Raw genomic sequence first — 26,037 nt, forward strand, 5'->3', positions numbered from 1 at the left:
TGGTCAATTCGTGGATCGAAAACCGAGCTCGGTTCAGGACAAGAGTGGAAGGCGTCAAATTGCGACACCACAATTTGGTGAATGGGAGGCCAGACACACAAGTGGTATTTCAGCATCATACAGTATGCTGCTTTTATTTCATTCTTAAAAATTGAGAGGACAAAGTGACTTTTTGTGACGTTTTATCAGAAAATGTCTCAGGTCGGGCTACGGCGCCGGCCGATTGCGCCGACTCCTTTCAAAACACATTCACAGCTAGTCAAACACATCATTAAAAATAAATAAGAGCTCTCACCATTATTGACACGCGACATGGGGTTAGCCTAGCTTAGCATAAGCCCGCTAACACTTTGCCTCAAACGCGCCGGCACTTTTTTCCGCTGCGCTTCCGATCTTGCCCGCGCGGCGGCCGGCGGTCAGCTGGCGTCGGCCATGGCGTCGCCGATCTGCCGGTCGAGCTCGGCGATGATGCGGTCGTCGTGGCCGTAGACGCCGGTCCGGAGCAGCGTGTCGCGCTCCTCCAGAAGGCGGCTCAGGTGTTCCTCGGCGCCGTGGCTGACGCCGGGGAGGGGGGCCGAGGAAGCGGGGCCCACGTCGCCCTGCTGCTGCTTCAACCTGCGCGAAGAAATAAGGAACAAGTTGCAAACGTGAATGTCGACCCAAATAATGGGGGGTTATTTTATTCACAGTGAACATTCTGCGTGAATGTTTACGTTCTCTTGGCTCGGTGAAAAGGCAAACTGAATGTTGTGAATTTCAAATGGGGCAGGATGTGAATTTTGGGGAAAGGGAATTTTTGAAAGGAGAAAAATCTTCTGATTCTTGGCCACAGCGAATCAGCAAGTCCCAGTTTTATCCACCATCGCCATAGCGAATAAGAAGGGGCTCAGAACAGAACCCTGGTGAACTCCCACCTCCACTTTTGATCCAAATGATTTTGATCCAAAGAAAAATGGGCGCCGGCGCCCCGCAGCGGATGAAGAACCGATGTCGGCGATGCTTTTCGAGCCGCGAGTTGCGCTCACCCGTTGAGGCGGTTCCTGATGTCTCCCAGTTCCCGCCGCTCCTGCCGGACCGCCTCCTTCTCCTCGGCCGCCACGTAGCGCAGCCGGACGGCATCCAACTCGGCCTGCTGCTTCTTCAGACGCATGACGGCGTTCTCCTGCTCGCGCTGCAAACGTCCACACGGGGGGTGGCCGTCGATTGACAGGAAGGAAAAACAACAACAAATAAATAACAACAAATGACCGTTTCGCCGGACTGAATTATAATTTCTTCAACTTTTAGTTTGCTTTTTTTAGTTTCTGAAACCTTTTCATCTTGATTTCCAAAGTGATGTCATGCGAGTTTTTCTGGACATCGGGAGGATGAGAACAGGCGCTAGGAATAAATCAGGTAGGATTCACTTTTTTTTTTTGGGGGGGGGGGTGGTGTACATCCATTGTGGGCGAGTCTGGAATGTATCCCTGCGATAAACGAGGGTTCACCGTACACAATTTTCCCCCCCTTTTTTTCAGGAAACCTCCGTGAGAAAAATGCAGCGAGAGCCGAGGCATTCTCACGCCGGCTGACGAGATGGGGAGAGGGGGCCGGGGGGGGGGGGGGGGGGGGTGCGCCTCCAAGCCATATAACTGTCGTCTCGCTCGCTCGGCGTTCGGCGAGTCGCTCGTTAATCACCCGAGCAAAAACAAAAAAAAAAGCTCCGTGGCGTTTGAATGCCGACGCGACGCATAAATTCCAAAAGTCGGCCTTTTCATAAAAGTTTGACCTCGCGCCTCAAGTTGGCTTTTGGCTGACCACGGTCAACGTGGCGGCGCGCCAATGCCTTCCAGAAATCACACCGACTCCTTTTGATCGTCTCAAACAGCACGACTGCGATTTCAATCGGCGACACGCGATTATTTTGCATGACATGGAAACGCCTGGACTGAATTTAGAAAAAAAAATCTGATAATGTTCAGGGGGGTGGGGGGCGGGGTCCAGCCAGACAGTGAAGGTGGGACAGAAGCAAGTTTGTCAGCATGTGGCGGAGAGGAAAAAAAAAAAAAACCCCAGCCCGACGGTGGATGGGAAAAGTGGAGCTCGGCGGGATGGGGGCAACGGAGGAAAAACATGCTTCACGTGCACACGCGTGTTGACACAAGCGGCTCCCCGAGGAGCCAGCGGCCGTCTGGATTAGCCAGCGCCGACGGCTAATTGCTGGAATAACAAACGCTGGCGAGACGCGCTGCCAAGGACAAGTCCAGGTCACGTCCTCCGCCGGCACAAAAGCTCCCAAAACTCATCGAGTCATTCATCTCACAGCGGCGACCCCCCCCCTCCGACGGACTAATTTCCATTGTCGGACACCGAGGTCAAGCCAAGTGGCGGGCCGCGCCTTCAATGGCCGCAACCGACGCAGAGACGATGGGGGGGGGGGCAAATACTACTGCTGAAGGCAAGAATAGTGACAAAACCCAATTTTCTTTCATTTTGTTTTTTTCTTGACTCGACGGGTCTGATGCTGCTCCAATTGGAATTTCAGGCTTTCCTCAAGCTAACTTGACTGGCCCACAACCACCAGTAGATGGCAGCGATGCATCAAAGGCGGCCCCGCGTCGGCTTGGAAGTGGGAAACGCTGGCGGTCGCGTTTGGGCCAGCAGAGAAGGCCTCGCTTCTCCCCTGATAGCCCACTAGCGGTCGATCCCGAAAATGGCCGCCGAAATAGGACGGGCGATGGCGCGCGGTCTCGGCGACCAGACGTTAGCGCCCTTCCCAGAAGTCAACTCGCCAGCAAAACAAAAAGGAGACGCGCTCAGAAGAAGATAAATGGCCAGCGGACGATTTTGGAATGTTTGTGTGGTCCCGGCGCAGGCGCTCCGTCGGCTCCATAAAAAGAAGACTAAACACGTTTCCTTTCAACACTTTCTGCCCGTTAAAAAGTCCGAACGAGCGGGCGGGGGCCCGAACAATAACAAGATGGATGCCGGACCTCGTTACTGTCCCAATATTTGCGCTCGGGGAAGATGGACCGGCGCCGCTTGTCCCAATATTTGGGATTGAAAAGCTTTCCGGGGGGGGGGGGCTTTCATCCGCGCGTTCAATCCCGCCGCCTCCCGCGCGGAAAAGCAACATTCGTCCCGCCGCCGCAACCTCGGCGACGGCGCTGCGAGATGACGAAAACTAAAACAACGCGTCCAACGTGAAAAATGGAGAGCGAGGGGAAGGGGGGAACAGTGAAAGCCAGCACAGTTGTGGGAGGGGGGGGGGAGTGGTGGTGGTGGGGGGGTTGTCGCCATCTTGTGGCAGTAAAATATATTTCATGTGAGTTGCGGAATTGCGGTGCAGATCTCCAGACGGAGGTGGACCTTTTATCACATTTGGGGGGGGGCGGCCGGTTGAGTTGTGGGACAGCGGGAAGGATAGACTTGACCGAGGTTTTGGGAAAGGGGCGTGTCCGGGCGGAGGAGCGAGACGAAAGCAAACCTTCGCGTGGTACCTGTTTGAAGCGAGCCAGCTCCTTCAGCGCTCGCCCCCACTGCTGCTTGTAGTGAAGTTTGGACTTGGTGGTGGCCTCCAGCTTCCTCTCCAGCTCCACCTTGTGGACAAGAATCGCCAAGTCAACACCGGCCCGCCCGCGCTCAGGCGTCCTGGTCGGCGGCCGCTTACCTTCTCCAGAGTCAGGATGTTGATCTCGGATTGGAGGCGCGCTTGGGGCTTGACGCTCTGCTGCTCCCTGAAGTGATGGAAGTCTTTTTCCAGTTGCTTGTAGCGGTTCTCGCCGTCGGTGATCTGAAGAACACGTACGCAACCCCCAACACAATTTCTTTCTCAACAACCAGATAATGGACGTGACCATCTCGTGGGGGTGTCAAACCGGTTTTCTTGGCGGTACCTGCTTGAGCAGCCGCGTTCGCTCCTCCTCCATCAGGCGCACTTTGTCGCGCTCCAGCGCCACCCGGTGGTCGCACTCCAGCTGCAGCCTCTTGACGCTCTCCTGCGCCTCCTTCTGGCCCAGCTTGTGTTCGGCGTGCAGGTCCCGCTGCAGCCTTTGCGTCTTGAGGAGGCGGCCGAGATGTCAGCGCGGACAGGGGGGGGGGGGGGGGGGGGGGGGGGGGTCATAAACATCGCCGAGGACGCGTCAGAGAGAAGGAGCACCTTCAGCTCGGCTTCCACCAGATTTTTCTCCTTTGTCTCCAGATCGGACAGAGTCTTGTGAAGCTGCTCCTCCAAACGACTGCACTCCATTTCCTACGGCACACCAAGTCACCATGAGAAGTGGGAGGGGGGGTTGGGGGGGGTTTGGTGCTGATGACATCATGAACTTAGTTCAATGATAACACGCGAGTGCCGAAAAGGACGAGGGAGCGGGGGAAGGCGTGAACGACTCTCCAGACGGCCTCTGTCCCGTCACCTTTCCGTTCCCACATGTCCAAAGTTCGGACCGCCGGAGTTGTGAGCGGTTTGACGTTTTTTTTGGGGGGGGGGGGGGGGTTTGCCATGACTGGCGACACTGGAATGTGTGGCCTGTACCTTTTTTTTCACCCAGGCTTCTCTCTCGCTCTCCCGTCGCAGCCACTCCTCCGCCAGAGCCTGCATGTGGCTGAACTCTTTCCTCCGAAGCTGCGCGGGCACAACGACGGCGACAGATGTTCGTCTTTTTACGCGGCGTGACAGAAAGTTCTGGTTCGGACGGATTTCTGGTTTGCGCACCTGATCATTGAACAGATCCTCCTGAGTCTCCTTCCACATCTCCAGTTCCAGGGCGGCGCGGTACTCGGCGGTATCTCGGGCCGGCGGCGGGCCGGCGGGCGCAGGCGCATCCGCGGGCAGCGCGCCCGCGTCCTCTTTCGGCGCGGAATCGCACACGGGGAGGTCGGCGGCGTTCACCAGTCCAAAGTCGTCCAGCGTGGCCACGAAGCTCAACTCGGCCACTTTCTCGTTGGGACTAACCCGCGGGGAAGAAGACGGCGGCGCTTAGTTGTACGCCCGCCGGAGGCCACGTTGGGGGGGGGGGGGGGGGGTCACGCGCTGAACGTCGCGTGGCGCAGGCACCTGAGGGTGGAGAAAAAGGGCACTCGGTCCCGGTGAGATCTGCGCCAGGCCGCCTCGCTCGCACCGGCCGGGTGTCGGGTCCTCTCGGCGGCGAGCAGGCGGGACAGCTGCAGCGAGGCTCGGCCAATCGGGAGAGGCGCCGCGCCGTCGCCGTCCCTGTGCCAGAGCTCCAACACCAGAGGCACTCTGGCGCAGACGCGGGACAAACATTTGGATGGCTAAAAACGCAGCTTTGCTTTCGCAGAAGCGCTAGCGGCTGGCGTTTGCGTCACCACCTGAGGAAGGTTTCCTGCAGCTGCTGCGGCACGGCGGCAAAGTCAAAGGCGCAGTACGAGTGCGGCGGAGACACGTCGGCGTTCCTGCGCAGCTCCACCGGCCGGCCGGTCGTCACCGGCGCCGCGCTGCCGAAGAACTCGTACGAGTACCTGGCCGGGACACACACGAGACTGGCGCCGTTCCGCAAACGTGTATTTCTTGATCCGAGGGGAAACTACCGCGAGGCGCGCGGCGCCCTCACCTGACGGTAGCGGCCACAGGGTGCGGGAGGCCGGTCTGCCTGAGCCCGCACAGATCCAGAGAGAAACAGAAGCGATGCGCCGACGGCGGGATGGACGCTTTGGGGGCCGAGGCCAGGACGGAGGAAGCGGCGCCGTCGCCCCGGGCCTGACTCGGAGCGAGCGGCTCGGCGTCTGCCGGAGACGCGCTCGGGGGTCAGAGGGGTCGCGGGGCCGAGAGGTCAGCGGATGGAGCGGGACCCACCGTGGCCGTTCTGTGACGCCGTCGCGTCGGGAGGCTTTCGGATCGGAGTGGAACTGGCCATTTGGTCCTTGGCGTAGGGCGCGGCGAGCGTCAATGAGTTTGGCTTGCATCCTTCCTGGGGGGGCAAATTCTGGAGGCGGAAAGACGAGCAAAGTCACTGAAATGAATGGAAACGTGTTTGGAGAGAAGAAAAGTTGCTTTTTTCAAACTTTACAGCAGCCAAAAAATGATCAAGAAAATATCTTTTATTTTTTGCTTCAATTCAGTGAAAATCGTGCTGCTCCTTCCACCCGGGAGCAGCATTATTATTTTTTAAAAAAAAAGAGAATCCGTTAGCGAGCGCCGCTCACCTGGAGCTGCGGCGCCACGTCCTCGCGGCGCAGCGTTACGGCCACGCTGACGTTGGACTGCAAGTGAGCGAGCGGCGTTGGCGGCCCGACGCCGGCGGGGGGCCGCAGCAGGAAGACGCCCTCCACGGTGGCTGCCCCCTCCCGCAGGTCCACGGGGAGCCCGGCCAGCGCGGCCAGCGGCACGTCGGCGCCACCCAGCGAGCGCGTGCCGCAGCACAGGTGGATCTGCAGGGGGGGCTGCTGAGACAGGAAGGCGCGCACGGCGCCGGCGCTGCTGCGGATGCGCAACGAGGCGCGCTCGGGCTGGAAGTCCGGCGCCAGGATGTTCCGGAAGGGCTCGGTGGTGATGTCGTTGCCCAGCAACGTGTAGAAGAAGAAGAAGCCGGCGTCCTCCGATGACAGCTCGAACGTGCCGGGGATTAACTGCGAACACCAGCGAGCCAAACGGATAAGCGCGGCAAAGTTCAAAGGTCACGGCGCTCACGATTACGCGGCAGGAAGTTGCCGGCCGCAGGCGCGGGATCCTTCTCACCTGTTCCAACTTGGCGGCAAACGCCACGGTGACGGACAGCACAAACATGTCGCTGGCGACGTTGTCGGGTCCCACCTGATGGTAACCCCGCTCGGGCACCAGGACCGCCTCCAGCTTGTCCGGGAGCGGCTGCGGGGCGGGGGGGCGGCCGGAGTCGGGCGCTGGGGGGGTCGCGGACGGGACATGGGATGACAAAAGCATTTTAGCGCTTGAACTAAAACGGGTTCCCTTCATGGCTGCGGCAAAAACTTTCTTGGTTTGGCCCAAAGTATTACCCCCCCCCACGAGAGCAGGGGCTTCTTTTGTCCCTTGAAAAGTCCATTTCCGCGTTCTTCCCTGCGGCCATCCGAAAAATTCCTAGTCCCACCTCAAGTTTGGATTCGAGCAAGTGCTTCAAGTGGTTTCGTGCCACTCTCGGTTCGCGTATTGCCAATTTCGAGTCATTTTGTCTCATCCAAGTTTGCGTAGCTTAAATGCTAAAATGCTAATGCACAAAATGCCATAGACGGGCGAGCAAAAGTCATTCGAAACCAAAAGAAATGAATCCATGATGAACACAATCCTTCATTGCACTCCTAACTTCAACCGACTCCCCCCCTCCACCCCCTCCCCAAATGAGGTGCTGCAAACAATTATCGTTGATTCAATGGAGCTCCTCAAAAACTTCAACACAGTTCATTGGCACAAAGATGCCACACGACGGCGCCTTCGTCATCCTTTTCAAGTGGATACACACTTGAAGGCGTTTCACGCACAAAAGCGGACAGGTGATGCGCAATGACGTTTCAAGACAGAAAAGAGGGGTGTGGCTTAACAAAAGACAACAAACAGGAAGTAGCACCTTTTACAGCCTTCTTGTCTCGGGACGCTCGGGGAGCGGTCGGCGGCGGCGTGGCCTTGCCGTCGTTCTCCAGCACCATGCTGAGGAGCAGCGAGGGCTTCTTCTTGGTGTACTTGCTGCTCAGCAGCGTGTGCCAGCGAGGGTCCTGACGACACACGCGGCGAAAGCGACGTCAAAGGGGCGCGGTGACGGGTCGCCACGGCCGATTGACGGAACCTGCGGGACTTCCTGAACGGATCTGAGGTCCAGCACGATGTAGCCCACGTTGTCCCTGCTGTCGCTGCTGGAGTCCACGGCGAAGCACTGGATCTTGATGGGGGTCCTCTGCAGTCTGCACACGGGATTAGTCACGTTATGGCGTCAGACCTCCATCACAATATACTGTCAGCTTCAGATCAGGACTTTAATCTGGGGGTCTGACTCTATTTCATTCTCGACCTTGTTCCTCATCAATCTCCATCTCCAACCAAGTCCATTATCCCCCCCCAAGACCAAATCATGACACTGCCACACACACCTGTGCTGGTGCAGCATCTTGCGGTCCAGCTCCCAGGCCAGCTCGGTACTGAAGCGCGGCTGGTCCAGGTGCTCCACAGGGTCGGTGGTGAGCTGCTCGCCGTCGAAGCTCGCCTGAACCTCCAGGCTGAGCCGAGGGCACTTGGGGAAGTCGCGACCTGTCCGCAAGGTCAAAATTACGGCCACGGACAACTTTGTAACACCACGCAGCAATGTGTTGACCTTCTTGTTTGAATTTGACACCAAGAGGCTGTTTGCGGCATGCAGACCAAGTTACATCCAATTTTTACCGTGCCGAAGACCATGACATTGATGACCATGACCATGAGCACATTGCCCAATTGTGTGTTGCCAAATCTGAAATGGGGGGGGACGCAGGAGAGCCGTCCACCAGGAGACCGCGCCGATAAAGTGATGTCAACTCAATTGCGGCTAACTAATTGAATATTAACAAATTCATGTCGTTTATTGAAAACGGTGTAACTCTCTTAAGTATTAACATATTGACGATTTAAAGACCGTTTAAAAATGCTGTAACTTTATTGTCCGATATTCAATATTCGTCGTAATAAATTGCCGTCTGTCGTGTTTTTTTTTTTATTTTTAGGATGAGAGTTTTAACACTCGAAACAAGTTATTAGCTGTGCGCGTTAGCTTGCTAAAGCGACGCGCGACGAAGGACGCACGACTAATAAAAAAACGAAGAAAAGAAGAAGATAAATGTGACTTAACAGGGTCCAAGTGTTAAGTGTTGGAGTGGCGCTGACAATTGCCGCTCGCTCACCTTCCAGGATGGATAACACGATGAGAAGTTGCTCGCTCTTCCGAGCCATGTTGACATCTGGACGGGCAGAAAGATTGGGAACACTCGCGAGACTTTGTCGCTATAAAGTCCGCATTTGTCGAGGGGAGTGTAAGAAAACGGGGGAGGGGTGGGGGGGGGACAACTCGTTGAGGATGAGATTTGTGAAGAAAAGAAAACTTCTAGGGATCGCCCGTTGCAAAAAGCGAAAAGCCGCCTTGTTGTCAAGCTTTGGCGCCACTCCTTTTGGGTTTTGGAGACGGAAGTTAGAGGTGGAGCCTCTCGGGGTTAGGTTGACCTCAACTGGTTGGCGTTGGAACTGCAGACATAATACGATGGATACACATAATATGTGTCAGACATTTTGACGCTATTTTTGTCGCTTTTAAGTCATTATAGGTTTTGAAAATGATTGAATAATGTTAATAATAAGACTTATAAAAGTAACAATAAATACAAATATATAACAAATATAATAGAAAAATAAAAGTTACTGTAGGCGACACGAGACTCGACCGCTTAGCACACCCGCCTCACAGTGTGGAGGTCCAAGGTTCGATTCCAGCGTCCAGCCTTCCGGTGTGGCGTTGACATGAGCTCCCTGTGCCTACGTGGGTTACCTTTGGGTACTTCGGTTTCGTCCCACTTTCCAAAAAACACGCACGGTAGGTTGTTTGAACGCTTTAAATTGGCCAGAGGTGTGACTGTGAGTGTGAATGGTGGCTTGTCTATGTGTGCCTTGCGATTGCCCGTCAACCAAGTTGACTGCCTGAAGACAGCCCGGAGAGGCTCCAGCATGCCAGCATCCCTCGTGAGGAAAAAGCGCCTCGGATTATGACTGAATAAATGTTACTGAAGTATTTTTTTCCATGTGGGACATTTTCATTTGGTTGAGATTTTACATTCTACATTATTGGATTTGTAGAAACATTTTAACATATCGTAATCTTTCATTTCCCATCAGTCTAATACAAATAATTGAAATAGAATTAATCTGAATATTCATCCATCCATTTTGTGATCCGCTTCTCCTCACAAGTGTCGCGGGAGTGCTGGAGCCTGTTCCAGCTGTGTTCGGGCAGCAGGTGGGAGACGGCCTGAACGGGTTGCCAGCCAATTGCAGGATCCTAAAATTAAACATTGGAATCAATTACAACAATAACTATTGTAATTAGATGAGATGCAAGCGAAAACCCGCAAATTTGATTAAGATGCTTTGAGTAGAAAAAAACACTCCTCTCTCTCTTTTTATATATAATATATATATATATATATATATATATATATATATATATATATATATATATATACATATATATACTCACACACACACACACACACATGCACATGCACACGCACACATAAACATCCTTTAATCGTGATTGCCAAACATATGAATTAAGGCATATACAGTATAAAAAAAGCAACAGCAGGTTGTATGTTGATTTCAGAGCAATATTAATTATAATATATGAATTTATATTCAGTGGATATACCACGGCCACTGGATGACGACGACAACAGTGCCCCCCCGTGGTAGCATTTTGTAAACAGACATCGTATCACCATGTTCAAGTAGTATGTATGTACCGTTACGTATTATTACGACATCGTTTGTACGCATGTCGTTTGCATGGAGTGAGGCAGAGCTGTTGCTGGAGGACACATTACATCATAACACATGACATGATCATTTCAAGTTGGATTCATTACATTTTGCTACTTTTTAAAGATTATCATTGACGTGGGAGTATGGCTGCAAAGGGAGAGGGGTGGGGGTAGGGGTGGGGGGGCTCAAGTCAAAGAGTAGCACCACATCTTGTATTTCATATCACTATTGGCCACTTGAAATCCAGCATCACAGGCTCAGGTAGTTCACTGGAGGAAGAGGTGGGTGCACGTTACGGTTGGGGTTGGGGGGGAGGGGGGGGGAGATCAGGGCAACAGCAAAAGATTGTGGGAGTCCCAGTTCAGATGTGCCGCTTTTGCTCGAGATGTGCTGTTATAAATGCAGTCCTGAGGCCGAACATTTCACTCGGCTCTAATTTGATTTGCAAGAAACCACACCGGCCGAAGAAAAACGACCAATCAGAATGCGGGCACGCTCCTCCATGGGCGTCAGGAGCTTTGCTGAAACTATGGTGGAATATGTCGCTCTGGAAAAAAAAAGATCCCTTGTTTGAAGTTACTTATCAAAGCTTATTTTACTCTATTCCTATATGCTGACGCTATCTAATGGTGCGTTCACGGGCTGCTGAGAAGTCGGAAATGTCACATTTAACGCAATCCGAACTGCTTTATTCAAAGTACTGCACGGTTGTAATTGCAGTGGTGAGGACCTCTATTTATCAGGTAAATTCAAATACATCGTTTTGTTTTTTTTTTCCAAATACTATCGGCATTGTTTTGTAACGTGACATAAGGCCACCTCGCTCAATTAGCTCACTTTTCGTAATGGGAAATCAGTATTCCCACTTTTGTTGAACGCAGCATCCCCTGGAAGCCCCGCCCCCCTCCTCCCGCACATCCAGTGGCGGTGAGTGCATGCTAATGAGCGCATGACTATGAAACGCGTATGTACAGCGGCGTGAAGGAGAAGGGCTACGCTCACATACAGCAGGACGATATAATCAACACGTAGAGTTAGCGGTTAGCGATACAAACGGAGCATTAATTGTCATCATCTTCATCATCAGTACATTCAGTCAGTACAATAATGTGCCTTTCCAAACACCGCTATACACTTGTCCTTCTCCAAAGTCCACTTCCGGTGTGGTACGGAACAATGTACGTACTGTAGGTGGCGCTAGTAAGAAATGATACTTGTTTTTTTTCTCCTTCTGCCAAGTCACTACTTCTTCATTTCGCTCTCTGTGGAAACATGACAAGGGTATGTTATATAATCCAACAGATATATGAGTAGCGCATACACTCAATGTAGGTTTTTTATTTTCTTTTATTTTTTGATGTACACGAGCTCTCCCCTCGCACATTAATTGACAAAAGAGGAAACAACATTATGAGGATTTCCTTGGGAGCACATTTAGCATTTTGGTCAACAAATGATTTATAGAACACTGCGTACATCAGCATTTTGTTCAACATGCTAACAACCGTGGAGTGATTATGGTCAAATCATCATTAGCCAGCGCTAAGAAGCTAATGATTAATAATTAAATCAATTGATGAAGGTGTGCGTGTGCGAAACCTACCAGCCGCAGTTCGTCCTGCCACCTGTGGACCAGGCACCAGCGACCTGGAGCTTAAACCTTTAACACAAAATGGCACCAAGTCAATCTTATTGTAAAATTGCTAAGCTACACCCACGAAACGGAGATCAACCGATCACAGCACAAAATAGTATCACAAAATGTCAAGTTCGCCTGAGAACCTTTTCTGTCGCTCAGTCAGATCTGCAAGGTGGCGACCCGACCTAGTGTGCCGTGTACTTAATTATTGAATATTGTTTATTGACGTGTATTTCGTTGTGTTGTGCTGCGCCTACCCGGGTAGATGTCGTACTGTCCCGCCACCAGGTTGTACGCGAGTCCCAGGTGTGTGTGATGGTGCGTGTGAAGGTGTCGGCCCAACGTCGTGTGGCCTCGGTCGCTTTGGTCCACTTCGCGCTCCGCCTCGTGGGGACCTTTATCGTTTGGCTAGGCGCACACACACACACACATAGAGTTCTGCCATGACCGCGTTAAATAACTAAAAAATAAATTACAAAAAAAAAATCTTACCTCGGACTCCTCCCGGCCCGCCGTCTTGCCGTACAAAGGGTAGTGGAAGCCTTCAGGGACACATTTCAAGGTTCAGTACACATCCGCCGCAAAATGGATCATGCCTTTCACACAGGACTGCCACCGCAGGTGAAGTGTTGTGTGTTTAAAATGACACAGGCGAGCTTTTCCATTTCTCACAGCCAACATTTCTGCCTCTGTTACACCAGAGATACCACCTCGGAAGCCGGGAAAATCCGGACTCCACAATCCCCAATTTGGTGTCGGTGTCTTTCAGACGAATCAGCGACCTCAGAAATAAGTGTCAGGTGGTACAACTTGAAACCGCAATCCCAGTCCCAGTCCCGAACTTCCAAAATTCCCTTTCACACAGCTGCAATACTGACACCATATCATCCTACCTTCGAAGTCAGATCAACTTCAACCCCTAATTTGATCTTGGTGTCTTTGACACAGTAGAGCAAGAACAGGGTTGGAGAAAACGAGCGCTGGGAACTAAACTCTTCACGCTGACCGTCTTGGTTCTTATTATACATTTGACATGACCCCGGATGCCAGAAAAATGGTCAAGTCGGGTAGGAAAGAAAATGGACAGACGTGTCCAGTTTTGTTCCTTACCTGGGTAGTTGTGGACTAGGGTGGGTGACGGCCCCCTGTAGGAACTCCCGCCGCTCTCACACATAGCCAGGTAGGGCGGGTACGAGCAGTGCTGGTACATGTAGGGCTTCTGGGGGGTCATTGGAGGGGACACGGCCGCACGTGCACTTTGAGACTCCCCCAACAGGATCCTCATGGGTTCCTCCTGGAGCCCATCCAGGCCATCGGAGTCGTCTGGGTCAGCGGCGGGTGGCAGGTTGAGCGGTCCGTGGACTTTTTTAGCATCGCGAGCGATGCCTCCTCCCGCTGAGGTCACTTTGGGCCCGGCTAACTCGGTAGTACTTCCCCACTCCTTTGACCTCTCCGTGTCCCCTTCGTCGGCCGCCTCGCCGAGAGGACTCTGCAGCTCTGGGAATTTGCTGTGAGCCAGGCGGTGGGGCCACAGGGAGCCGTCTGGGGGCTAAATTGATGGGGACAAGTGTTGGTGCTGGTGCCAGGCTATAAGTCTGCTTTAACAATGGTGGGCGGGAGTCATTTGAGGTCAGTCCACATGTTTGTCCGGGAGCCGAACCAAAAACCAAAGACCTTCATCAAGGTCAGACAGAAATCTATGTTTTTTGGATCAGGTTGGCACCTCCGGTTTTCTGCCCACCTCTGCTACTATAGACCTTTTCATGATAATGTCACTCGTACTTCCAGGCGGCAATAGCTTCGACAGCGCCACGAGTACAAAAAAAACCCACAAAAAAACAAAACAAAACCGTGTAGTGTATGTCATTTGATCAAAGCAGAGCCTTTAGGAAAACAGGGGAAATGGCTTCGGCGATGATTTGATTTTGCCTTCTGGTTTATTGCTCTGGTTTGAATCTGTGAAGCCTCAGCCAAAAGACGTTTGTCGAGGTAAAGTGCCAGAAGGCGAGACGGAACCGCATCTGTAACTTATACTTCATCAAACATGGACGTGGTGTAAATACAGACGTAGGATCAAGGAGGGTCTGGCCAAGTCAAGGCTGTCTAGTGATGTACTCTGGTATGATGACCTACTTGCCGTTATCCTTTAAACAGAGTTGTGTTATCCACAGTATTTATCACCTCCCCCCACAGGTTTTGCTGTTTTTACGTCAGATCAGATCAGCGGTAGCCATTCATTTGTCTGCCATCTGGAAGTACCCTGGCATTTATCCGTGACAAACTGTTCGAAATGATCTATATAGGAAACACTGCGTGATCAGAGACCACCTGTCAGGCGCTTTGACCGCAAGGAGGATGATGGCGGGTGCCCATTGGCACGTCCCCCAAGGGATGCTTAAGAATCTGTACAGGCAGCACATGGCAACCCGTGAAAAAGTTGCCCTTTGACATTTACCTGTGATCAGACGACACGTGCAACAAAACAACGGCCCAGTTGGTCAGTCTCAAGCTTGGGCGTGAGCGTCTCTACACATCGAATGAACGATTGGTCATGAAAGCACAACAGTATGGACGGCGGTTAGAGACAGAGGGAAAAACTTACGCTGGAATAGGAAATGTTTGAGTCCAGATCTGTCTGAGTGTTGGGGTTGTGGTGCGATGAAGAGGAGGAGGAGGAAGAGGACGATGAGGAGGAGGAAGGTGACTTGATGTCCTCACAGTCTTTGGTCGAGACGTGGTGCTGGTCCACCTTCAAAGCCAGCCCTCTTTCCCCCCTCTCCTCCAAGTAGGACAGGATGGCTTTGGGACAGCAGGCTTTAGCACCTTCTGGACCTTTAGCCCCGCCGGTGTGTCTGATGTCCCCGTCACTATCTCGCCCGGCTGGCCCCCGCTCGGCACGCTGCTTTAGCTCACAGCATTTGGAGCCCATTAGGAGTTTCTGGTCCAGGTAAAGTCCTCGTGAGTACTGTCCATAATACAGCGACTGGGCTAAGGCGGTCTGGGTCTGACTCATGGCAAGCTGCAGTTGAGAAGGCGCAACCGGCCCGTCACCTTTCTTACAGTCCGTAAAGTCGACATCACCATGAGCCTCCTCCTTTCGATCTTTACTTTTTGAATCATGAGAGGAAATTTTGTGGTATATGTTCTGCCTGTCCGCCTTCACGCAACCCGGCAGGTAGTATGGCTCAAAGCTGTGGTAGTACGGGGACAGGGGCTCTTTTGTAGAAGGCGGGGCGGGCACCGTGGGCGGCGTCTTCCTGGCGCTGCTATGGTTACCATTGAAGTTGACTTCAGACGATACGGAGGAGCCAGACTTGGATCTGAGCCCATCCAGGCGATTTTCGGAGGACACGCCATCATCTCCCGCATCCGAGATGTCGGAATAGGCGGGGCTGTTGTCCTTGCTGTCCCCCAACAGCAGACAACCGCTGGGGGCATCAAGTCGCGATGAACTTCCTATGGAGGGGCTTGGGGCATTGTCTGTGAAGGTGTAGACCTTGTCGGCCTCGGCGCGGATACTCGCCATTCTGCTTTCCTGGCTCTCGCTGTGCCCATTCGTCACGTCCTGCTTGCTCAGGTGCTCCTTCAGAAGGCTACCCGGGATCTCCTTGGTGGCCATTTTAGAAGCACCGTCTTCCGCCTTAATGGTGTCACCGTTTGCCGTCCGAGAGGTTGTGTCGCGGTTGTGCTTGTCCTTGAGTCGTCGCTTCTCTTTCTTGCGGGTCTCTTTGCTGGTCAGCAGTGTGGCTTTGACCAGGCTGGGTTGCACGACTGCGCTGAGCTTGGGCTTGATCGGTTTCAAGGACGAGTTCTTGCTCGTTAGGCCAACAGCCGCCACGGGGGAAGGCTGCTGTGAGGGGACACTGTCCATCGGATACGCCGCAGCGGGTATGGCAACGAGCTTCGGTGGCGTGGGGGCTGGAGCAATTAGCCGGTTGGCCCGCGACTTGGATAGCTTATCTACCTTACCATTGGCTTTTTTGTTCTTATCAGAGAGGATCTTCTTGTCGATCAGACCTTCGGCTTCCAGCTTGGGCATCTCCACGGTGGTACTACGGTCTGGCACCATGCAGTTCTCCAGAACCACCGTCATATTGGAGATGATGGGGAGGTTGCTGAGGTCGTCCATCAGGCCGTCCTTCAGTAGGGAGCTCCTTCTGGTTTTGGTGCTGAGGAGAAGCCGCCGGTTCTTGGGCGAGCCCACCGTCGTCACCTTGTACAACGGGGCGGCTTTTTTGGACGAGGGGTTGGCAGCGGTGCCATTGTTGTTGGACTCCGCAAGGTCATAGATGACGTCCTCGCACTCCGACAGTCGCTCCTCGGTGTCGGGATTCCTCTGCTCCTCTGCCTCCAGGTGGGCATGCGTCTGGTGGTAGCGCAGGCCATTGATGTGCTTGTAGCGCTTTGTGCAGTTGGGGTGTGGGCAGTCGATGAGGATCTGTGGAGGTGAGGAGGTGCATCCACCCCCTGGGTCCAGGAAGGAGGGGTCTGACTTGCCCTGCGGTGTACACGGGGCGCTGCGGGATTTGGCTCGAATCCTCTTCCCATTCCCGTTTTTAATGTCCGCCGAGGAAACGAGACTGAGGTCCAAGTCGGCGGGCGGTTTGTTCTTCCGCTTGCCGGATGGGAGGACGGAGGCTCGGTTGGAAGGTTTACTTTCCTCTGTGGTGAAGAACGGCGGGGAAGCTCTGCAGGTGGCGAGGAGTTTTAGGCTTCCACGCCGACCTTTGCTGTGCACCGACGAGGCTGCCATGCCGCCGCCGCCGCCCCGGCTACGGTGTTGCGGCAGGCCTCGCACTTTGACCGGTGGCGGCGCATCACCGCAGGGTCGCTCTGCTAAAGCAAGACGCAACCTTTTCCCCCGGCCGCGCCCGCCTGCCATCTCTGGGTCGCTGGACGGAGACTCGCAGAACCTGAAGAAACAGGAGGACATACAGTCATATTATTTTAGACCGATGCAAACAAGTACCTACATATAATATCTACCTACCTACCCATTTCTACACATTCAAGCTACATTTTTAGACAACTCCTACCAACCCGTTTACCTCTAAATGTAGCTTCCTACATACGTAACTACCCAACTCCTACCTACCGACATTGTACCACTCTACAAACGCCAACCTATCCAACCCCTTCATACTTACCTAGCTACCGACCGCCCCCTAATCTACCTACTTAACAGCTCCTACCAATGCAACCGTGACCTACCTTCCTTCCAACCTTCCTTACTATACCACCTGCTACCAATACAACCCATGCCCCTAACCTTCCTACCTACCCACCCTCTCGATACTCCCCAGATGATTACAGGCTTCCAGTAGCGACCAATACGACCCAACGACTTTTCCTACTGACCAAACCAAAAGTGGGAAAAACTAGTTAACTCCCAAGTTTTTTTTTGACCAGCTCCCAGACCTACCTACCAACAAACTCCTCCCCCTTCTGACCTACCTACAGAAGCAGAAACTGTTGTTCATCCTATCTCGGTGTTGTTTGTTTTCATCGACATTGCGCTGGACTTTAATTGTGCTCGTCAATCACCAAAGTGGAGTTGTAATGCTATTTATGTGCCGCACGTCCACAAAGCAATTCAGACCACGGATGAATTTGTCATCGCCATGGCAACAGCCACCGACCGGCGGCAGCAACCAACCAGTGACAATTGAGATCAGACACTAACCTTTCTCACAGTCAACGCAAATAATCAAAGGCAATTATATCGACAGTAATTAGTGTGGACTTTGGACAAAAGTATTGGGACACCAACGGAAAGTGATGTCTGGACAATAGGATGTGTGGACACCTAAAGGAAATGAAAAAGGAATGGGGATGGTGGGAGTGGCATGTTGGCCAAAGGTTTTGGAACGTAAATGAAATAAAGGGACACCTGAAAAGAAAGAAAATATTGACTGAACAAAAGGGACACGTGCAATTAAAAGAACAGATCATGACGTTTGGGCAAAAGTATTGGGAGACCATTTTAAAAAATCATTGACCTCATTTTGACAAACATGTGACATCATCACCTGGGAGGAGCCCAGTCGAGTTTGGTGCAGTCCAACAATGTTCCCACATAGGTTCTCTTCCTCCACGTCACGTTGACCACCAACACGCCTGACACACACACGCACACGCACACACAGTTTTGCAATATGAAAGTATCATGATATCAAATTATGGTCAGATGAAAGGATATTGATATAAAATATCAAAAAAGTACATCCATATGAAATGTCATCATAACAAAGGATCATGAAATCGAGTAATCAAGATATCGTGATATCAAACCATGAGATGAAGCTGTTGTGCTATTGTGGTATCAAAAGGTCAAGATATCAATGTATCGTGATATCCATTTATCGTGACAAGAAAGGATGCCAAAAATGTATTGTTTGCTCAGTGTGATGTATGTAAAGTGCTATATAAATAAAGCTTGATAGATTGATTAACACAAGCGCAGATGTTCCACGGGTTGCCTCACCTTCTTGGGTCTCGTGCCACACGATGCCCTCCAGGTTGACGCTGGTGCCCGGCTGGCAGGGGCCCAAGAAGTCGCCGTCCGAGTTGGCCACGGACGGAGGGACCACTTCCTGCGTGTTGGTGCCGACGGAGCGCGTCCTCACGGCGTTACAAATGGGCGGGGCCACAGCAGGTGCAAAGGAAGTGGCGGACAAAGGCAGCGATGGTCCGGCAGGCCCTGCTTGGCCCGGAGCGGGGGCCCCGCCAGGTGGAGTGAACATGGACTCCACCTGCAGGCCACAGCAACACATGCATGATGTTTCGACAATAGTACTCATAATACTATGAAATACTGATAGTGTGACAGTCAAGCATTATTTTTCATGTTTCCGGGCTTGTATGGAGACAGAATATCAAGATCATCATATCACAATGTAAAAATGCCATCAAGGTTCCATTGCAAGCATGAAAATGTATCAAAACATGGCGGTGCATTGCAATATATAAAGCATCGCGGTAGCAAATTATCGAGGTATAAAAGTATCTTGGAGCAAAATATTATGATATCAAATCACTGTGACATTCCAAATCATGAGAGCAAATATAGTGGTATCCAAATATCATGATATCAAAATGTAGCGGCTGTATCGTGATAACCGAACAAAAATATCGTTTAGGCAAACGACTGTTTATAAACGTATTCTCAATTCAAAAAATACTGTGACATCATGACCGTGACATCAAAACGTCACAATATCCAAGTGCGGGCAAGCATTGTGATGTCAACATCTGGCGATATTTAAGTGTTAAAATAATAATGTCACCCTTGACGGGGCCATTGTGATTTTCTCCAAACGTGCCCATTTGAAATGGTGAAGAGATTCATCCAAAAGGGTCGTCACCTATCGCTGTTGATCTGTTTACAAACGGTTGTTATCGGAATGTCATGATTGCCACCGCCACGGTAACCATAGCAACATAATAGCTCAGCGATGTATTTCTCATCCACTTGCGCTTTGCATTCATCGGCTTTCCTGTCCTGTCAATCAACCTCTTCCCACCCCCCAGAGCCCCAAATCCTCCTCTTCCTCATCCTCTCTTCTTTTTTTCCCCCCGCGCGGTGTCCTGACATTCCCTTTTGTTCCGCCATCATCTTCCTTTTCATTGTCACACACCAGACGTGTGTGTGTGTGTGTGCGTGTGTGTTTTCTTGCGTATTCCCTGTATAGCCGCGTTCGACCTCTCGCGGGTATGCGAAACGCGCACACACTATTCACCTTCTTCCTGAAGTGAAAATGACTTTGAACGCAATAAAAGGGATGACGGAATAGACGCTAACGCAATGAGCAGAACACAAAACAAGAGTCGATCGCCATCTTAATGAAGGTCACGATCGCACAACGGGAAACGCGCGATCCCGCCGCCATCGGGGCACGATCGCAACGGTCTTAACGCGAGGCCTCGTCGGTCACGACACACAATCGTCAGAGCAAATACAAGATTCCCGCTGGAACGCACCCGCAATAAAACCACGACACCACCACGACGGCCACCTCCCGTCAAGCCGGTGTGACAGGTGAGATGATAGACAAACGCGGCTCGCTGTGGACCTTGCGCAATTTTAGTTCCGCCGTTTCCACACGGAGCCATTTCACGGACGGACGAACGCAACCGACCGCGGGAGGAGCCAGCGGCGTAGCCGAGTACGGCTTCTGCAACGTTCCGGACCGGTGACGGCACCTTGCCGTGTCTGGTTTGGGTTTTCCGTGATCGCCTTAACGCCCCTAAGCCCTAGTTTGAAAACCGCTACTGGTCTGGATTTGTTATGTTTGTTATGTTTTGACCAGGCTGGATTTCGTCCAGGGCGATCATGCTCTAGCCAAATATTAAACCTCACTCAGTACATTGAGGATGGTTTTGAGGCCAAGCAAATTACCGGTGCAGTTTTTGTAGACCTGACCGCCGCATACGAAATCACAGAATTCTTCTACTGAAACTTGCCAAAGCTGTTCATAATACAACGATTGCGAAAATCATACAATCGCCGCTTACAAACAGACGCTTCTTTGTCGAAACGGATGGCAAGAAAAGTAGATATCGAACACACAAAAAAAATGGTCTCCCACAAGGCTCTGTTCTGGCTCCAGTACTTTTTTAACATCTATACAAATGACCAGCCAGAGTTTGAAAACATCCGAAGATTTATATATGCCGATGATTTGTGTCTCGCCACCCAATCGCGCTCATTTCAACACCTAACAGAGTACTATAAACAAAACTCATTTAATGCCAATCCAGGAAATACGCGGGTGTGTGCATTCCACCTAAATAACCAGCAGGCAAATAGAAAATGAAGCATCCACTGGAATAATGAGAGACTATCCCGTCTATCTTGGAGTCACATTAGATCGAACGCTCTCCTTCGCAGAACGTGTAAGGAAACTCAAGTCCAAAGTTGCCACAAGAAACAAGCTCCTAGCTAAACTTGCCAACTCTAACTGGGGAACCGATCCTAAAACTCTGAGAACAAGAACTCTAGCACTACTGCTGAATATTGCTCGGCAGCATGGGCAAGATGGTGTCATGCTCACAAAATAGATCCTGAGCTGAACAACACATGCAGAATAATTAGCGGCACGCTAAAACCAACGCCACTGCCAGCACTCTACAGATTGGCGGCCATCGCACCACCACACATGCGTAGAGACGTTCATGTAAGGACACAAAAGCATAGTCAAGAAAATGACACCCCCTCTATGGTCACAGTGACTTGATAAGAAGACCAGAAAGAGCTTTATGACCGTCCAAAGTTTAGATCCTGAGCGGTCAACAAACCACAGGCTCGAAAAATGGAGAGAATGGGACAGCTCTGCACTAAATGGTGCGATCCAAAGCCCAAAACCAACATCTTCCAAGTGGAACTGCCCTCCAAAGAAAGAACTGGGTGACATTAAATCGAGCAAGAACCAGAGTAGGCAAGACTGGGAACAACAACACCTATAAATGGGGGGACTCTCACTCAGCACTGAATGTCCGTGTGGAGCCCAAGTCTTCGGGATTGTGAACTGGGGCCCACCTGCACAGATCAAGACCTCTTTAGACACTACTGATGCTGCCAAGCAATGATTCCAGTACTGGCGCAACAAGATATGATGATGATGCCGAGCTCTTTTGAAACCGAGTAACGTCCCGCACAATTGCGACAACAAGCAGAACTGGAACTTTCTTTCGTGCGGACCACCAGTCGGCGTCCGGGACCGTTTCGGCCACCCCGATTTGAGTCGTGGCTTCACCTTGGCCAAAGCCCGGGACCCAAAAAAAAAATGTCTGCCTCCGCCACTGGCAGACAACACACGCAGACAAACTTGTGCTGGACACAAACAAACAGTAGCACCAAACACACACACGCGCCAGCTCACATGCGTAGCGGGGACCCAGCCGGCCCCAGAACGGCACACGTCTTCCCCGTCCCGTGTTGTTGCGCGAATTGCGACTTGTCATTCCCGCCACGCGTCTTCCTCCATCTTTGCTTCCTCGCTCAGTCAATGAATGAAAAGAACGACGTCCCCTTGCCCCCCTCCCACCCCCCTTTTCCGTCTCTCGCGCGCGTCCTCCCGCTTCGCCTTCTTGTGCTTTTGGAGCCGTGACGTCACGCCAGGATGTCAAGTGAGGCAAAGAAGAAGGCGGCGTGGAAGGAGAGCGAAGGACAACGCCGCCTCCTCGATACAGACAAAGCGCGCGTGCCAAACAACAATAGCACAGCATCGTGTGAGGACCAGGACGAGGAGGAGGAAGCCTCACCTCCGCCGTGGCCTTCATAGCCCCCCCCTGCCCCCCCCAGCTCAGGCTTCTTCCTTCTCCCCTCATACTGACCGTGTGGGCTCCTCCTCGGTGCTTCTTGGCCGCGCGGCTGACGTCGTCATGCGGCCGTCCGAGCGTCGAAAAGCCGCAATCCGCGGATGGAAGGAAGGACGGGGGGGGGTGGGGTGGGGTGGCGGGGGGATCGGATGGATGTTGTCGTGCAGGTGCGGGGCGTCCTGGTGCGCAGCTTCGGCTTCCCCGGCCCCCCTCCTCCGCCTTCTTCTTCGAATGTGTATCTTTTTTTTTTCCTCCCCCACGCCCCCCTCCCACCCCCCTCCCAGACGCTCTCAGAGCAGCGCGCTCGCTCGGCCGAGGAGGGAGATGCGAGGAGAAAGCGAGACCGACGAGGAGGCGGAGAAAGAGGAGGAGAAGGAGAGCGCTCGTCAGCGGACTCGTCCGAATTCTTCACCACTTTCGCTGCGGAAAAGTCCAATCGGGTTTTTCGGCAGGTTTTCGCCGCTTTCAGGTCCTTCATTTTCCATTTGCGCAAACAAACACTTTTCGAAACGTCAACTTTGTTGGAAGGACCAAAGAGTGAAAAAAAGGCCTTGGCGACAACGAATCGCGGTTAGCCAACTGCCGCCGCAACAAAACGGGACAGCGTGGGATTCGGCTGCGTTGCTAGGCAACGCTACCGCTAGTCGACTGGGTGCCTTGTTGTACTTCCTGCCGTCCCAAGCGCGCAATCGCACGCGATCCGCAAAACATGTCTGGCGAATGGAAGCGAATCTCGCCGTCCGCGAAGGCTGAAACGGCCTCTCTCTTTCGAAAGGGGGGGGCTCAAGCCGAGACGCCGTGAGTCGGCGGCGGCGAGTAACGTTTTTCGGAGATGAAGCGCAAACACCACCGTTGTTTTGTTTTTTTCTTCACGTACAGTACACGGATTTAGAATGGCCGGTTTCGCCCGTCTCACATGTTTTTACAGCTCCAGATGGTCAGATTGTGTCAGGACACCCCGCGCAGGAAAGTGTCTACCACCGGGGGGTGCTGCTGCGTAACTAACGCACGAGCAGGGCTGCGACGTCAGCCGCCTTTGCGGCGGCGCTCACGTGAGCGTTCGTCGGCGTTTGTCATCCCTCCTTTGAGCCTCAAGAGGGACGCGCGGGTGTGCCGGAGCCTCCCGCAAGCGTCTTCGGGTACATGCTGAGACGGTTGTCGGCCGATTGCAGGCCACGCGCTGACAAACTTAACGGTCGCATTGACAATCACACCACGGGACAATTTAGTGCTTCGCGAACCTGCCGTGCATTGTTTTTGAAAATTAGGGGGGTCGGGGGGGACCGGAGAATTGAACCTGCAACTGCCGCACCGCTTGGCGGACGTGCTGAGCCGCCGATCACCGCGTCCCGCCCGGGTTTACCGTACGCGGTACAACATCATACAACTAGCGCTCACGTTATTTGCGACGGCGTCGAATCACGTCTAGTGTGTGTGTGTGTGTGTGTGTGTGTGTGTGTGTAGTCGTCAATGACTGATGGCCGATAAGGTAAGTGGGACAGGAAGAGGGCGATGGATGATGTACACACGCTGACCTATTGACCTATTGATCATGTCAACTTTAAACATCACAAACATTGGCTTGGCTCGTCGGTCTGTTCCTTCGCTCTTGACACAGCTTATTAGTTAGCGCGTATGCCGCTAACTAGCTCGTTCCTTCAGATGCTCATGTCACAAAACGAGCAAGTTCATTGGGCTCGTCCGTAAGTCATTCCGTTCGTCGTTGCGCCGAGTTCCTTTGTGCAGTTAGACAAGTGGTCGGTCTGTCACTTAGTCAGTTCGAAGTCAGCCAGTGAGTCATCCGGTTGCTCAGTTACTACGTGGTTTGCTAGTAAGTTAGTTGGTCATTCAGTCGGTCCGCAAGTGACCTGCTTAGTCAGTCATGGCTTAACTCATTCCCTCCCAAAGACGTTTTTAAACGTCTTTTCAGACTTGGTCCAGAATCGGCTGCTAGCGAATGAGTTCATTAGCGCTTCACTCGGCGAGTTAGTCGATGAGCGACTCCCGCGGCTTGCCCGCGAGTTGCTCGCAGTTAGTGAGTCGTTCGGTCTGTCAACTGGTTGCTTCGTAATTCAGTCAGTCAGTCAATCAATTCGTGACAGGGTTTGTCGGCAAGTTGGTTAAGTCAGTCATTTCCGGTGACTTCCGAGTCACTTCATCTGCTGCTCAGTTCATTCTTCAGCCGCTTGGCGAGTTAGCAAGTCGGGCGGTTGGCTAGTTAGGAAGAGTTCAACATCAGAACGCCATTCAATACATTTGGACCTTGGGACAACTTTGGAGCGGCCAATGAACCTGCAACGCATGTTTTTAGAATGTGGGAGGAAAGCGGACTACCCGGAGAAAACCCACGCCGGCCCGGGGGGGGAGAGCCTGCAGATTCCTCACAGGAAGTTTGCAGACGGCCGAGCACCGTGCCGCACGGACAGTCCTACACTGCGGGTAGTTCAGATCCTATTTGGACTTTTAGTTCCGGTTCAAGTGGGGGCAATGACGCGTCAGTTCCAGAAAAAGTGCAGGACCAAAAAAAAAAAAAAAAAAAACGTTTTCTCTTGCCATTAGCACCACCTACAGGGGTGGAGTGGAAATGACAGATGCTTGTTTGTGTTTACTGCGGAAAATGTCAGCTTGTTGACTTTTGACTCTTTGTCAAACATTCCGCTCCGGACTTTGACGCGCAAACAAATAACTGCGGTGCGCCCGCGTTTGTTGTTGGACGCTACGGCTTGTTGACTTTGAAACTTAAGCTTGCGGCCGACGTGTGCACATTTTGAGCGTGATGTCTTGGATCGACCGGCGAAAGGACTTTGACGCTTTCCTCTTTCTTTGCTTCCAACAACAAAGCGCCTGAGGGAAAAGTGGCCAAGGTTGCACGAGACCGCCCGTCTTTTTACGTTACGTGTCGACTTTGCGATTTTTACTTGATGTTAACCGTTCGGTGAAGCGCCTGCACAACAGCCGCTGCTCGAGAAATCAGCATGAATTGGATTCTTGGGGGGCGGGGCTACAACACGTCCACTAAAGATGACAACTTGTCACCCGAAACCTTTTTTTTCTTTCCTTCTAAAGACCATTGTGTAACATTTTAACGTTCATCAAATCGACACATTTACTCATTACAATGGTTTACTAACAAGCCAACTAATTAACTCGCCAACTTATTATTAACGACTCCATTCACTGAATTAAATTAAATTCACTGAGCAAATTAATGAATAAGATCGCACGTGCACACGGGCAGAAACAGGCGCCCGCCCGCACACACACACACACACACACACACACACACCTATGGTGGCATCGTATGACACACACACACACACACACACGCACACACACACACACACACACCCGGGGTCGTATGACCTCCTGCGGGCTGTCCTGAGCAGCGCTCCCCAAACTTCTCTTTATCTTCTATTTATTCAAAAAAAAAGCACACACAGAACGCGGCCGGGCCGAAGGTCGCAAAGCCCCCCCCCCCCCAACTCCCCTCTCGGCACCCGCAAACACGCAGCGACAGACGCACACATCCAGTGGCGTGAGTGGGCGGGGGGGGGGGCAGGGCGACAAGCCAGCGTGCAGGTGAAGGAGCGCCCGTGGCTGGCGGCGGGTTTTGGGGGCCGCGGCTGCGCGAGAG

General features: G+C 52.4%; 2 protein-coding genes across 2 annotated transcripts; both read right to left on the reverse strand.

The window, feature by feature from the left end:
- Positions 1-98: 98 nt before the first annotated feature.
- Positions 99-9,156, reverse strand: LOC127602638 (centrosomal protein of 120 kDa). Its single transcript, XM_052068912.1, has 18 exons — positions 8,818-9,156; positions 8,035-8,191; positions 7,734-7,848; positions 7,518-7,662; positions 6,677-6,837; positions 6,145-6,567; positions 5,795-5,924; positions 5,553-5,724; positions 5,311-5,460; positions 5,036-5,221; positions 4,694-4,928; positions 4,514-4,603; positions 4,139-4,231; positions 3,876-4,037; positions 3,650-3,772; positions 3,480-3,578; positions 1,026-1,171; positions 99-615 (listed from the first exon to the last, which is right to left on the reverse strand). Exons 1-18 carry the CDS (start codon positions 8,864-8,866, stop codon positions 417-419), a joined length of 2,835 nt encoding a protein of 944 aa, XP_051924872.1. The 5' UTR covers positions 8,867-9,156; the 3' UTR covers positions 99-416.
- A 1,035-nt stretch (positions 9,157-10,191) lies between these two features.
- On the reverse strand, positions 10,192-22,943 carry znf608 (zinc finger protein 608). Its single transcript, XM_052068898.1, has 9 exons — positions 22,419-22,943; positions 18,568-18,835; positions 18,113-18,200; positions 14,686-16,996; positions 13,194-13,632; positions 12,576-12,625; positions 12,341-12,491; positions 12,048-12,104; positions 10,192-11,706 (listed from the first exon to the last, which is right to left on the reverse strand). The coding sequence occupies exons 2-9, from the start codon at positions 18,824-18,826 to the stop codon at positions 11,687-11,689; spliced, it is 3,375 nt and encodes a 1,124-aa protein (XP_051924858.1). The 5' UTR covers positions 18,827-18,835; positions 22,419-22,943; the 3' UTR covers positions 10,192-11,686.
- Between the last annotated feature and the right edge of the window lie 3,094 nt (positions 22,944-26,037).

Source organism: Hippocampus zosterae, chromosome 6 (assembly GCF_025434085.1).
Source record: "Hippocampus zosterae strain Florida chromosome 6, ASM2543408v3, whole genome shotgun sequence".
In the NCBI taxonomy this organism is placed as follows: Eukaryota; Metazoa; Chordata; class Actinopteri; order Syngnathiformes; family Syngnathidae; genus Hippocampus; species Hippocampus zosterae.

What these genes read in the sequence shown, in the direction of transcription:
- LOC127602638 (XM_052068912.1), bottom strand. Translation starts at nt 8,866, where the DNA reads ATGGCTCGGAAGAGCGAGCAACTTCTCATCGTGTTATCCATCCTGGAA. An exon ending in GAACGCGGCTGCTCAAGCAG is followed by an intron (nt 3,773 to 3,875) that starts GTACCGCCAAGA and finishes CGTGTTCTTCAG; the next exon opens with ATCACCGACGGCGAGAACCG. An exon ending in ACATCCTGACTCTGGAGAAG is followed by an intron (nt 3,579 to 3,649) that starts GTAAGCGGCCGC and finishes CTTGTCCACAAG; the next exon opens with GTGGAGCTGGAGAGGAAGCT.
- znf608 (XM_052068898.1), bottom strand. Translation starts at nt 18,826, where the DNA reads ATGTTCACTCCACCTGGCGGGGCCCCCGCTCCGGGCCAAGCAGGGCCT. An exon ending in GTGGCACGAGACCCAAGAAG is followed by an intron (nt 18,201 to 18,567) that starts GTGAGGCAACCC and finishes TGTGTGTGTCAG; the next exon opens with GCGTGTTGGTGGTCAACGTG. An exon ending in CGGGCCGGGAGGAGTCCGAG is followed by an intron (nt 12,492 to 12,575) that starts GTAAGATTTTTT and finishes GTGTGCGCCTAG; the next exon opens with CCAAACGATAAAGGTCCCCA.